General features: G+C 34.3%; 1 protein-coding gene across 4 annotated transcripts in view; it reads right to left on the bottom strand.

Annotated features, from left to right (window-relative positions):
• The window catches only part of PTPRK (protein tyrosine phosphatase receptor type K), a 553,733-nt gene that overhangs the window by 247,604 nt on the left and 292,010 nt on the right, over positions 1–14,119 (bottom strand). For all 4 annotated transcript variants that reach the window (XM_059941247.1, XM_059941248.1, XM_059941246.1 and 1 more), the window contains exon 6: positions 3,455–3,629. In XM_059941247.1, coding sequence (XP_059797230.1) covers positions 3,455–3,629 — 175 coding nt within the window. The remainder of the gene's footprint in view (positions 1–3,454; positions 3,630–14,119) is intronic.

Genomic DNA, 14,119 nt, shown 5'->3' with positions numbered 1-14,119 from the left:
ATAGTTCATTGTGGGTCAGTTGGCTAGAAATTTAGTTGGGTCTTTGATTCAGCCAGGTGGAAAAGAAAGGAGAAGACTGAAAATGAGATCAAGATTGAGAATCTATAACATAACTTAGACTACAAAGGTGGTGCTTTTAGTCTGAAGCTTGTAAACATCATTTCAACTATTTCACATTTTTTACACTTCCATTTTGTAGAAACATGGAGCAAAATATCTGCTCTTCATCTCATCTCTGTAAAAACTTCTTTGTCAATAAAGATTGGCTTTCACAAACAAAATGTTATCATTACTCAAAACGATCTGGAAGCAAACCTAAAGTCGTGATAAATTCAGCGTACTTTATTTTTTCTTCCTCTGGCTGTGGGAGCACAGGGATCAATACTCTTCAACATGAGAATTTTGCAGTGAAATTTTCATTTGTAACAAACAGCAACCAAAAAGCCTTAAGCATGCCCTGTCACTTTCAGTTTAGGAGAAAATGCACTAATAAACTCTTACCCTTGGGTCATCTTTGACAACAGGCAATACTATGCCAGATCTTATTAAGGACTATTCATATCACTGCCCCAAAAATTTCCTTTAAAATTACCATCTTTTGTATCCATGTAACAGGATGTCAGCTTTGAAAGTGCCAATGAGAGACAAGACCTGTCACCATAGTTAATTCTCAGCACTATTTCAACACCAGGAGAGCTGACCCTGAAGGGTGTGTTTTGTGGTTAGCAATATTTATTCAGTGGTTATCTGGACAAACAAGAAAATGTATTGCTTTATATTAGTTTTCAAATAAAACACCAAGCAGAGTATCACCTGTAAGTATTAGATACATGACAAACTAGAATATGTTGAAAAGAAAAAGAAAACTGCCAAAACTATCAAAATACATTTCTAAAATGTTAACACACTCTGGAGAGTACATTCAAAGCGCCATCATATCTTAAACCAACAGGTACAATATAAAATCTAAAACAAAATATAGGTTAAATGCCAGGACTTTCTTAAAAAATAAAAAAATTTAAAAAGGGAAAGAAAAACAGCCAAAACTTTCTATGAAACTCAAGGAGTGTCCTTTTATAAATCTTACTGAAATAATTATTCACTCCACAAGCGACACTCCTAGAATAGCCATAATGGAGTTTCTCCAAGTAAAGAACACCAAGCTTTGATAAAATCTACTTTTCAGATCAGGTAAACAAGAGAAATCTAGTAATCCAAAATAAATCTCTTTTAAAATAAACAGGCATTAAATGGCTATCTGAAAGAAGGAAATTTATCTTTAAAGAGAACACCTGGATAAAAGCTTCGACTCTGCCTTCTATGAATTGTTGAATGCATCGGGGGCCACTCCCTCAAAAAATTTTTCTATCTATGTATCTATATCTATATTGATATAAGTATATAACTGTAAGTTATTCAAAAGCACTCTAGCTGCACTATTAAAAGCCACCATCTCCTTCAGGGGCTGCACATCGTGCATGCACCTACAAGTACCGTGAAGATACAGTGAGCTTGATGACTCAAGAATACACCCACCTTCCTGTATCCATAGCATCTTAGTCACTCTGAAGATTACACAAGGACACCTTCAAGCTTTTCAAAAGTACCTTCAGGCTCAGGTGAGAAAGATGCAGCAAGAGGGCTCACCAAAGATGAATATACAAACATATATGAACATAAGTTAAACTGCCTCCCTATCTAAACACTAGAGTTAAATATTATCATATTTTCTTATTTGTCAGTGAATTGGGGCTATGATTTCATGAACTTAAGCAGGTGATATAAGCTAACTCAGGAGCCATGAGAGAAGTTTTATTTGTAATAGAGTCCTATCCAATTTACAAAGATGAACTTTTTTTTTTTTGGATGAGCTACAGAATCTCTCGTGACAAAAGCATTACAAGTGGCTAATAGCCTTATTTAATAATGTTAATGTGAGATAAAGCTGTGGTGGAAAGGAATGAGCCTGGCACCAGGAGTTAAGAAACATGGAATTAAACTCTGGCTCAGCCAGTTATTAGATCTTTGTGGCTCTGGGCAATTATCAAATAGTCTGAATTTCAATTTTCTTCTAAAAGTACTAAAGGTTAAAGTATTAAAATCAAGTAAATCTTAAAATGAAATAATACATGACATCAAAATACATTTGCTGTCAAGCATTATAAATATATTAACTTGAATATGGATGTATCTCATTTTCTCCTTCCAGCCTCGAAGCACTGACACATGCCTTGCTCTCTGCTTGCTGGTCCTTCTTTCTCTTACCCCTGCCCCTCACATCCACAACCCGCATCTGGGCAACTTTTTCTCAACTTTCAGATTCTATCTCAAAGAAAGTCATTGACAAAGGCCTTCCCTGATGTCTCTGACAAATCTCAGTCCATTTTAGATGTTTCTGTTAAAATCTGCCAAACTTCTCCTTGAAGAGACTTACATGGTTTATAATTATTTTCATTTGTGTCATAATCGACTGATGCATGATAGCCTATTCAACAAAGCTGCTTTTCCTCTAAATTTTCACATGGCTGACGTTGTCATTTTTTTAAGGTTTCAGCTCAGTTGTCATGTTCTCAAAGAGGCCTTCCAGATAATCTTAACTAAAATATCAATCCCTGTCATTTTGTGTATTTATTTTTATTCATAACACATACCATGACTTGATACTACATTTTCAACATCTTCCTATATGATGTTCCTAATATACCTCAGTTTTAAGCTATATACGGGCAGAGTCTTTGTATTCTACTAATCACTGTATCTCCACAATCTAGAACAGTGGAATATATAGGGACTCAGTCAATTTTCAATGAATGTAATATACATTGAGCACTTGTACTTGTTTTTCCAGTATTCACTAAAGATATGTACTTGTACGTCATAATCCCTCACAATTCTTCTGGTAGCCTTAGTATCCCAGAATACTGAGGACCTCTTAGAAAGTCTAATTTTCTAAGATTCCATAGGGGGCCAGAATTAGTGAACATCCACAACTGGGTTTTGATACCGGTAAAATTTACTGGTATACATGGGGATAGAAACTTTGACCTTGACATAATTGCCACAATGCTTTGAAAAACTAAAGTATCTAGAGAACTATTGTAAACAGGAAAAATCAATCTAAAGTTAAAATGCAAACTAGATGATGGCAATATGGAATAAAGTATTTTATATGTTTAGCCCTATTAGAGCTTTTAAAAAGAGATTCCCTTCGATAGAAATCATTTGTTGAAAACTTGCCTGACAAACTATACAACTATAAACTTGCCTGACAAACTATACAACTACAGTCTTAATTTGACCTTAAGACATTTTCAGAACTTTTATAATGATATGGTTTTATAGTGACTTGAGATGAAGAGTACTTGATTTAAAAATCGATCCAAATATCTACAAAAGTTGCATTTGTTCTAATGAAGTGATGTCATTTCATGAAGTGAAAGCAATTTTACTTTACCTCTTACAATAAGTTGAGCAAAATTGGACACACCAGAACCTCGTTCTGACTGAGTTACACAGCGATACAAATCCTGGTCAGTTTTTGTCACTTCTTGCAATCTAAAGGAAGCAGCAAATCTTCTGTGATTGATGTTCTTAGTCTGGGCTACTGGTATATCTTCTCCATTTCGCCTCTGTAAACAGAAACCAATCTTTAAAAAACAGGTTCTTAACATTTCTAGAAATCTAAAGCATCTTGGCAACGAACATCTGTGGTAAGTTATTCTTGTTTGTTAAAATTAGGCGGAAAATATCTGTGTAGCCCCACAAATTTTTACCATTGTCTTTCAATCAGGAAAAGTATGTAAGTAAACACTGCTATCCTTTAAGGGGTGAAGTGCTGAAACTATATAATAGTAATCTCAGTTTTCCATAAAATTGTTATTAGCCCAGAGTATATGAATTAGCAGGACAGTTAATGGCTCTTTGGCAAATGATCCACTGCCCCCTCCCTTCTGCCAGCCTCTCTATATATAAAGTCTTCTTTTCGCCCTTATACTATACTGCATGTGCTTAATAGGTTTGTCCCCTTCAGGAGACTGAGACCATGCCCAATGCATCTATTCTAAATGTGTAGCATGCGATCATGACTATAAAATACTAATGAATAATTTAGAGTCAAACCAAAATCTGTACTCTTTGCAAAATTTTATCTCTTTGGCATTAATGACAGCCAATTTATACCATTTAAAAGAAATAATCAAAGGAACCTAAAAGTTAAAAGCATATCTGTCAACTTTTAAAATGAACTATTGGAAAAACATATTTACATTATCAGGGTGCCTCACACAAGACCATAAAGGAAATGGTTGAAATATTCAACTATAATAAAATTTCTAACTTCTATATATTGAAAGACACCATAAATAAAGTGAAAAAAGCAAGCCACAAACTGTAATAAGATATTTGTCATGAAAATAATCATCAAAAGATAAATAGCCAGGTTATGTAAAATTCATCTACAGTTCAATAAGAAAAAAGACAAACCACCCTATCAAAAAATGGACAAGCTATAAAAAGAGAAAATGTGTATGTCTAATAACCATGAAAAGAGATCCTCAACTTAAATTTTAAAATTCTTTATGTCAAAGATAGCACAAAGGGCAAAGAAAAGCTACAACTATGAGAGAGAATTGGTCACGATCCTCATCTTAACTTCTTGTTGGTAAAATGCTAATTACTCCTGGTACCCTTTCACACTACTTGAAATATCATTTCATCACTAGATATAGAAAACAGAACCGTAAAATTACTAGAAGTGTAAATGGTTACAGTCATTTTAGAAAATAATTTGTTACTATCTAGTAAAGTTGAAGATGCATAAAACTTAGGACCCAACAGTTCCATTTCTACATTTCTATGTTTGGATCACTCTTCTATGTGTGATCACGCAGATATGTACAAGAATGTTGAACTCAGAATCGTTTGTAATAGTTAAGTATGGGAAAGATCCACATATTCCTGAGTGGTGGGTAAATAAACTGAGATTTATCCATTCAGTAAAATTCAATGTGGCAGTTAAACTAAGCAAACTAAAACCAGTAGGGTCCTGGTAAAAAAAAAAAAAAGTTGAACATCTCCTGCATTCCACTGAAATACATGTTTAAATCTTAAAAAAAAAAAATCCTTAACAAAAATTAAGATAGGAGACAAAAATGAAAAATGTCAACTTCTATTAAATTAGAGTGGTGGGTATGTTAGTGATCAATTTATCTTTTTTTATAATTGTTTTTGTATGTTTGAAACACTTTGCATTTTTTAAACAGGTAAATAATAAAGGAATCATCCTATTACTTTAATAATTTTTAAAATCCTAAAATCCACTGTACCTTTAACACCCTTCTCCATATCTGAAATGATATATATGTGCAAATTATGTTATACATATGCGTATGTGTCTGTATATGCATATATACCTAAGGATAAAAAAGTCCCAATTTTGACTAAAGTCAAAATTTTTCACTCATTCAGTGTTTTGTTGACTCTTCTTTCCTGACCCACATATTCCATGATTTTTGCACCAAGATCCCCTGCTCATTCCCTTGAATAATAATAAAGAGAAAAAGCAGCTTATACTCAAAAGCCCTAAAATATAAATCCATAAAATCTAGCCTAAATTCTCTTTCCCTATAAACCACATGAACAAACAAACAAAAATTTTACACATGAGAATCTCAAACAGCATTTTTTTCAATTATCATATCATTTGATACCATCTTTCTAATTGGAAGGCAGACCATGACTCAGCACTGTTTAGACAGGTACATGCCCTCACCTCATCCTCCCCTAATTCACCCCTCCAGTGGTGCTCTCCATCTTCCATCACCTTTCTCAGTTCTTCCTTTGGCAAGACCAGCCAACTCCTGCTGCCCGCCTTGTCTTCTAAATCATCTTGCTTGTGCACACACAACACTCACGTCTTTTAACACCATGTCTTTTTCAAAAAATCCGTCTTCTCTTGTGAAGAGTTACTAAGTACCCTTAATGTTTCCCTCTGAATAATTATTATTTCATCTTTCCATCTTAATTGACATTCATCTCACAATAACACTTTCCTCCAAACTTTTCTCAAAGGAGGGCACATTTTCTTCTACTTTCTTACCCTTTATCCTGGTTCCTCACTTGCAGGCCACTCTTTCACTATCCCACTCAACAGCCTCTCAACTTCCAGAGTTCCCAGCTTGCCCAAATAGCCTTCCAGTCAGTTATCTATCAGGTCAGATTATCCTCTCCACCATAGTTCTGTGAATATTCTCAGTGATCCCAAAACTCACTCTGGCCTCAGTGATGCCCAACAGCCTTCGTTACTACCTTGTCCCTGTGCTAAGATAGTTTTCTCAGTCTGAATCACAATTGCCCGTGGCATTGTCTCCTATTGTTTCAATCTTCTGCATTGTCAATGAGACCTTACTTTCTGACCCTTTACTTTTACAAGCAGCCATTTCAGAGATTTTCACTAGCCTGAAAGAATTCTGGATTTTTAAAAACTTTCCATTGTTATACACTGCCAATACAGGATATACACTATTTCTTTGCAACAATTACAGGACCACTACTGACTTTTGCAATCACTCATTTGCTCTCATGAAAAATCTGAATTACCCAACAAGGGAGACCAAGAGCTCTTAGATATTCCTAGTTGATGCCCACAGTGCCACGAGCTATGAAATCTAACAACGTCTTCTCTGCCTCAACCTCACATTTCATCAACTTATACATACTCTTCACTTTCCATTCCCACTGAAATTACCATGAAGTGTCTCAAAAACTCAAAGATCATCATAAAAATGTAATCACCAGCATTTCTATCTTGAATCTCTTCTACACTATATTCTATATATGTCCTTTTACCTTTTTGTGTACTGAAATCATCCTGAAGGTAGGGCTCCAAATCTTGTATTTTTTCTTCCACAGCATCTTATATGTAGTATGTTATCATTATTTAGTGGGTACTCAAGTTCTTTGTTAAAATGAACTAAATTCGCTGATATTTTTAGAGACAAAAGTCATGTAAAACTTCCTTAGTTTTTCATAAATTTTTATAACAAAATATATAAAAATCATGAATTAAAATTAATAATAAAAGGAAGCTACAGAAATACAGAAACTCAAGGACATCTAGAGATCATTTATGCCAAGCTCTTTCTGAACTCAGAGATGTTGAGGACCATCAGGAGATCACAAAGTTGATTACATTGTGTTTGTATTTGTGTACATTACTATACTAACATAACTATATATGCTTATATAGGATATACATTGTTTCTATAATTAATAAGCATAGTACACTTAGGTGCTATTTATCTCTTGAAATAACAATAAAAATAATATAGAGTCATAATATTCAGATTTTTCTTCAAAAATCATTTAATAAGCACCTCCATGTACCTCATACTATATTAGCTATTACCTTGGTTCTGTCACTGTTCTCTATTACAAACCTTCTGTGATAGTCATTTCCATTTAAAGATTATAAAATCAGAATTCAGAAAGATTAAAAATGCGATACACAGCCTGTTAGTAGCAGGATTAAAACTCAAAACTAGGTTTAAAGACACAAAATCCAGTAGTATTTCCTCTAAAATAAACCAAAGCTGCTTTTTGTTTCATTTGTATCATAGGTACAGTCCAGTGAGTTGATTATTTGTTGTTGAGTCTTGATCAATGCATTGTATCAATGAGAAAATGTAATCTACTATATTAGACATTGCTTTATTTACTTTATTTGCTTTATTTACTTTCAGTAAGGCATTACATTTCAAAGTAGCAATTCATGATATGTACATTTCAGAAGTCAAAAATAATGATAACTTTTTCTTTTATAATCCAAAATAACAGGTCTTTGCCTGCCTACAAGCTATCAATTTAGCAGAGTGGGCAGGGCTATGGAAGAAGGAAATAAGAAGTAATGGTAAATTTATCTCTTATACAGCAGTGTTTGCATATAGTTTTCTGTCTTATATTCTTCAGTTCTGGGCTCTTTATCCTGCTTTGAGATTTTTATGTGATTCTCCATTTCAAAATCCCCAACCCTGAGAAATACTAAGAAATGAACCACAAAATTATATGATCCAAGGATTATAACCTAGCACTTTGTTTTTTCATTCCTCTCCCCTCCTCCCCGGATCCTTGTCATGCTTTCTTATTTATTCTGTCTCCAGTACAGGTTGCTGAGACTCGTCACTTACCAAGTAACTCTAGGCAAGTCACTGGAATTACTATTATGACTCCTCTAGTAAACTAAGTAAGCTTCATCATGCAGGGTGCATGCAGTATTTATTTGACAAGTTCAGTTCCTGGCATAAAGTAGTGTAGTGGTAATACTGGTTAATTCCCAATATCTATAATAAATTGTAGCATTAGGATCACCTGTCAGATTGTTACAAATGCAAAGTCTAGAGATCACTCTAGATCTAGTGAAACAAAATCTGCATTTTTACAAGATCCCTCGGTTATGCAGCAAGATATTTCAGCTTGAGACACTGGTTGAAAACATGATGGAGGTCCTGTTCCCATGAAAAGATGACAGGTCTAAAAATGGGTGTGATTCTGGCCAATGAGAAATAATAGGAATAAGCCAAGTCATTTCCAGAAAGGTTTCCTCACTTCTAGAGAAAACACAGTGAGTCCCCTTTTCTTTTTCTCAATGCCATGACTAAAATGCTGAGAATGGCGCATTGAGGAGAAAGACAGGATCAGGTTCTTGATCACGTCTCTAAAATGGTGTCGGCAGCTACTCACCTGAGTCTGCCCACTCTCCCCCTGAGAGTGTACTACCACTTAATAAATCCTCACTTTGTTCTCTTGAGAAAAATTTAAAATTGAAATAAAATAAAATGGTGTCAACAGCTCTTAGAGCCCCCTTATTTCTGGACTTCCTGTTAAGTGATGTAATATGTTTGGTTTTCTATTACTTACTTTCAACTTGAAATCCTAAAAGCTAATGTGGTATGGTTAAAATATGGAACAGTTTATTTCAGCTTCTCTTTTCAAAGCTTGAGGAATATAATTAATCCAATTTAATTTTAAATTCAATAATGCAGCACTTAGAACACTTGCAGAGATTATTTCACTCTATTGGCTTGAAGAAAAAATTAAATTACATTTATTGCTTTATTTATTTTTCACTGCCTTTCCTGGGCACACAATGATACATGTCTCCTCCATCCTCTTAGAGTTGGAGAAACTGGAAAGAGACTGTTTTCCTATGTTAGGTATTTAAGTTCCTATTGAATAATATTAAGAGGACCGCATATAATTTGTCAGTACTTGCCCTTTTTCCAAAACTAATGTCTGTAAATTTGCGCACTGTAATTAAGTAAGGTTGATGTGACTCATACAACAATCCAGCCAAATTAATTCCAAGGACCTGAGGGTTCCTTACTGGGGCTTGTCTGCCATATGAAATGTTTTTCTTTCTCATAGGTATGATAAAGCTATCATCATCATCATTATTATTGAACAATTAAAGCAAAGAATTTTAGAAAAATGAAAGAGGATCATGGCAAACTTAAAGGTTTAGAAATTTATAAATTTCTAAAATTAGAAACACTGTTACTATTTTGAGAAAAGCACTCATTTACATCCGTTAGAAATTATTATATTGATTTCAATAGATCAAACAATAAGAAAATAGCATTCCTCTAGGAGAAATTACCCTAAAATTACAATACTAAGTTCACAACATATTTACTATACGGCAATAAAAGTACTGAACAAGGCAAATGATATTTGACACAGAAAAAGAAAGAGGAGGCAAATATTATAATTCTGATATAAAGTAGGGTAAAAATGTGCTGGCGATAGCAAATTACTAGAATCAGGATCATTAACCAAGTTTCACAAAAACTGTCAGGTATTAAACAAGAAAATGAACTTTAACCTAAGAAGTGAAGGTGTCTTTGCAATGTTGGGACAAGGCGACCAATACGAGGAGCCACACAAAGAGGGCAGAGTAAGTAGACCGAACTATGGGAGATGATACCTACGTTCTAGTCCTGCAATGACTATTTATTAGCTTCACAGTTTCTCATTACTTCTCAAATCTCTGCCTTTTCTTCTAAAAATGGGGATATCAATTTGTAACAGCTTATTCAACAGAGATGCTGAGAATATTAGGTGAGATAATTGTGCAAAAGTTCTAACTGCAAATCCTGATAATAGCAATATTACGAAGATAATAATCAAAACAATATCTAAGTGAATAATATATTTGATAACTGTCATGGTCTTTTAATGTATCAACCTGACTAGGCTACAGTTGCCAGTTATTCAATCAAAACACTAACCTAGGTGTCTCTACTAAGGTATTTTGCAGATGGGATTTAAGTCCATACCCAAATGACATTAAGTAAGGGAGAATAGCCTAGATAATCTGGGTGGACTTGATTCAATCAGTTGAAAGGTCTTAAGAATGGATCGGAGGCTTCCCTGAAGCAGAAGAAATTCTACCTGTGAAGAGCAACTTTAGTCTGTGCCTGAATACTCCAGCCTGCCCTCTCGAAGCGCTTGACTACAGACTTCAGACTTGCCCAGCCAGGTTCCACAATCACAAAAACCAATTCCTTGCAACAAATCTCTTGAAAAAAAAAAAAATCTATCTATCTATCTATCTATCTATCTATCTATCTATCTATCTATCTATCATCTCTCCTTCTGGTCTGCTGTTCATGTTTGAACCCTGACTAACAGAGATGATTTTGTTACTAGAAATGGTTCTGGAGGAAAAGATTTTTAGGGATGAGTTTTCTGATTTGGTCTGGCTCTGGGTTTTCTGGAATTGGTTCTCTAATCTGATTAGATTTAAAGGTACAAATAACTCCAGTGTCACTGGTAAAGAAGACACTGCTAGTCCATAGCATGATGCAGTAATAGAGATATGCAAAATATCACCATTAGATAGATATCCCTGATCAAATACCTACAGAAGTTTAAGTTCTGGGTAACCATGTATTTGCTACCTTGATATAGATTCTTACAAAACTAAAATCTTTAAAGAAATAGAAAAAAAAAATCCTTTGACTACCTAGAAAAGCAGGTAGGAGACTTATAAGGAAAAGAAAATTTATTATCAGACTTTGACAGCAAGGCTTTATGCCACAAGAAAATGAAGTAACACATTTAAGTTACTCAAGGAAAGAAAATGCGAATGAATGATTTTATAACCTTCAAAACTGACTTAAGAACCAAGGGCACATATAAACTATTATCAACATCCAAGAGCTCAGGGAATATTATTTACATGAGCTATTCCTGTGGAATCTCCCAGAAAATAAGTTTCAAACAACCAAAATTACTAAGAAGACATGACATACATAATGATGATGAACATTAAAAAACATAGCTACACATAGAACTAACACCAAATAAGGGCTAAATGGGAGAGAGTACAATATGCAATGGTTCTATGCTAACAATGGAGATAGGGTACAAGTATTCAAAATAACATGAGATTTAAAAATGAGTGATTATGGGATATTCTTATTGTCTCTTTCTCTGTGTCATTGAGAACCAAAAATATTAGTGTGGATAAAAAGAAGATGTAACTGACAAACTGTAATAAAGAAAACATTAAGTGAAAAACTTTAGGCTTGAATTTGAAATATCAATATAAACTAATAGTTATTTTACCTTTAAATATATGTGTATATTTTTCTTAGTTATGTTCACTGAAAAGATCTAGCAATGAATGCCCCTCAGCATTCACATAATGGTCCTGAAATATAATTTCTCAAAATTGTAAAACAGGGTACCAGGTCTGAAAGAGAAAATGTGCAAGATGACACTGACATCAGATAGCAATACAAGAAAGCTATCGAAGACTACTGAAGTTATATCAAATGGACACTGGAGCCAACCTGGGATGATCTGAGTCTTAAAAATAGTATTAATTGCAATGAATTGAAGTCTATTAAATACGCTTAAATCCATAAGTTCATGATATTAAAAAAAGAGGAAGAAGAATCAGTCACCTTTGGAGGATGATAGGAACCAAAAAATTATATTGAAAACCAATAATTAAAGCAAAGATTTGAGAAGTTACCACGCCTTTCCTAAAATGAACTATGTCACTGGGTAGCCAGATAGGAGATGATGAAAGTGTGTCTTCATTAATTAAACAAAATACAAAAGAAATAATAAAATTAGAATATCACAATTTACAACCACCAGGAATGAATATAGGCATTAAGCATCAATTGGTATCAGAATCACAAAAAGAAATAGGAGACATTTTGTGCCTCTGGTAATCACACCATACACCTCCTCTAGCATTGCCAGAGGATCAAACTTGACTCTAGATCTGGCTGCCAATTTTCAGGAAATTAAAAGGAACATGTTGAACTGAAGAGGACATTTGTATGCAATCAGTAAAATGCAGACTGTGTGAAAACTACAAGTCAAATGGCCTGGGTTCCTCAACAGATAAACTGTGACAAACACAAGAGAGGACAAACACACAGATTAAAGGGATTCTAAAAGACATATTTTAAAAAAATAGACAAGACTAATCTATAGTATCTAAGGAGACTAAATATATGTAAGTGGAAAAAAAACAGGAAAAAAATACAAGGGCTGAAAGTCATGATAATTATTATTTGTAGGGGTAGGCTACAACTTATTATTTGTAGAGAGATGGCTCATTTGTGTCTGGGATGGACCACTTGGAAAGAGCCTCTACGATGGCTGGCAAAGTCTTTCTCTTGACCTGTGTGGTGGGTATCATAAAAATTCATTGAGTCATAGTTTTTCATTTTTGTGAGGTTTTCTCTATGTTTTATTTTAAAATAAAAGAATTTTATAAATATACTATCTTTAAATCAGACTACTTTTCATAGAGAAGAAACCCAGCCCACTGCCAGAGCCCCATGTTGTAACACTGATCACAGGAGTTCAATGGAAAGTTGTAAAGTGCTAGACGTGACCTGAAAAACACACCGAAAGGGCAGCTCTGAGAACAGTAGGAGAGTGCATTATTCTTGTACAGAAAAAGTAGTAAATTGTTATTTATAGATATCGATAAGAAGAAATCCTTGAGCTTCTATGACTGCCAGGCCTTTAGAGTCATGTTCCAGGGATACATAAAGAAGATAAAGACTATTCCACACATCATTCATTTATAGTCAATTATGTAATCTGTAGACAACAAACTCAGAGTTTATGAATTATTGAAGAAGGAAAAGAATGCTTCGTATCTTTAAGGCACTGAACTGTTTATGGTAGAAAGCCACACAAAGCCAACCAAAATGACCTCAGGAATATTTGGAAATTCTAAAAATTAAATACAATTAAACTTTCTGATGCTCGTTGTTACATACATACACACCCAAAATGCCAAGGGTAAAAGATAAACATTACAATCCATGATACTTGGTCAGTGATTTTACTTCAAGACCAATGATTATAATTCTTTACATGAAGCCATGAAGGAAGAATATAATGCCATGAACTCGAATAAAACAAGGTCCTCAGGAAAAGCAGGACTGATAAGAGTGATAGCCATTAGCTACCAAATAGAACATGGTCTCTTAAGTGGAGCAGAATTAATTGTAAATCAGCATATACACAGAGAAAAAATCACTAATGCTTAAACAGGATAAACAGAGAAAATTAGAATTAAGTAGCAGGCTAGTGTTCATCTATCAGTTTACAAGGAGTCAGGAAAGCACAACAGACATGGTTAATACTCTTCTCTGACACGGGTCCTGTTCTGTGAGCCACAAGTTACAGAAGGCAAGGCTGAAAGCACCAACAGCCTTCCCACAGATGAATTCTCCTAAGTGAAATCAGGAACACCCAGAGGTTTTTAATTTGGCCACAAGCTTCAAACTGTCTTGGTAAAATTTTTTCAAGGCTAAAGAGTCAAAAGGAATGGGAATGTCTCCTCATTTTTCACTCCTATTTAGGAAAACTCACATGCAATTACCAAGGCAGAAGGGGAAAAAAGTAAACAAATGCGTCGAGCAGGTAAATTAGTTCCCAGACAGAAAATGGGAAAACAAATTCACAGACTGGCTGTAAAAAATAAACGTTTGAGGAAATTTAAAAAGCCATCTTTACTATTTCACTCTTCCAAATTCTTTCACCTGGTACCAACCAGATCCAAACTCTGTGTCTTCTTTCATTG

Source organism: Balaenoptera ricei, chromosome 12 (genome assembly GCF_028023285.1).
Source record: "Balaenoptera ricei isolate mBalRic1 chromosome 12, mBalRic1.hap2, whole genome shotgun sequence".
Lineage (NCBI taxonomy): Eukaryota > Metazoa > Chordata > Mammalia > Artiodactyla > Balaenopteridae > Balaenoptera > Balaenoptera ricei.
Note: the sequence above shows the minus strand (reverse complement) of the source record. Positions and strands in the feature narration are given on the sequence as shown.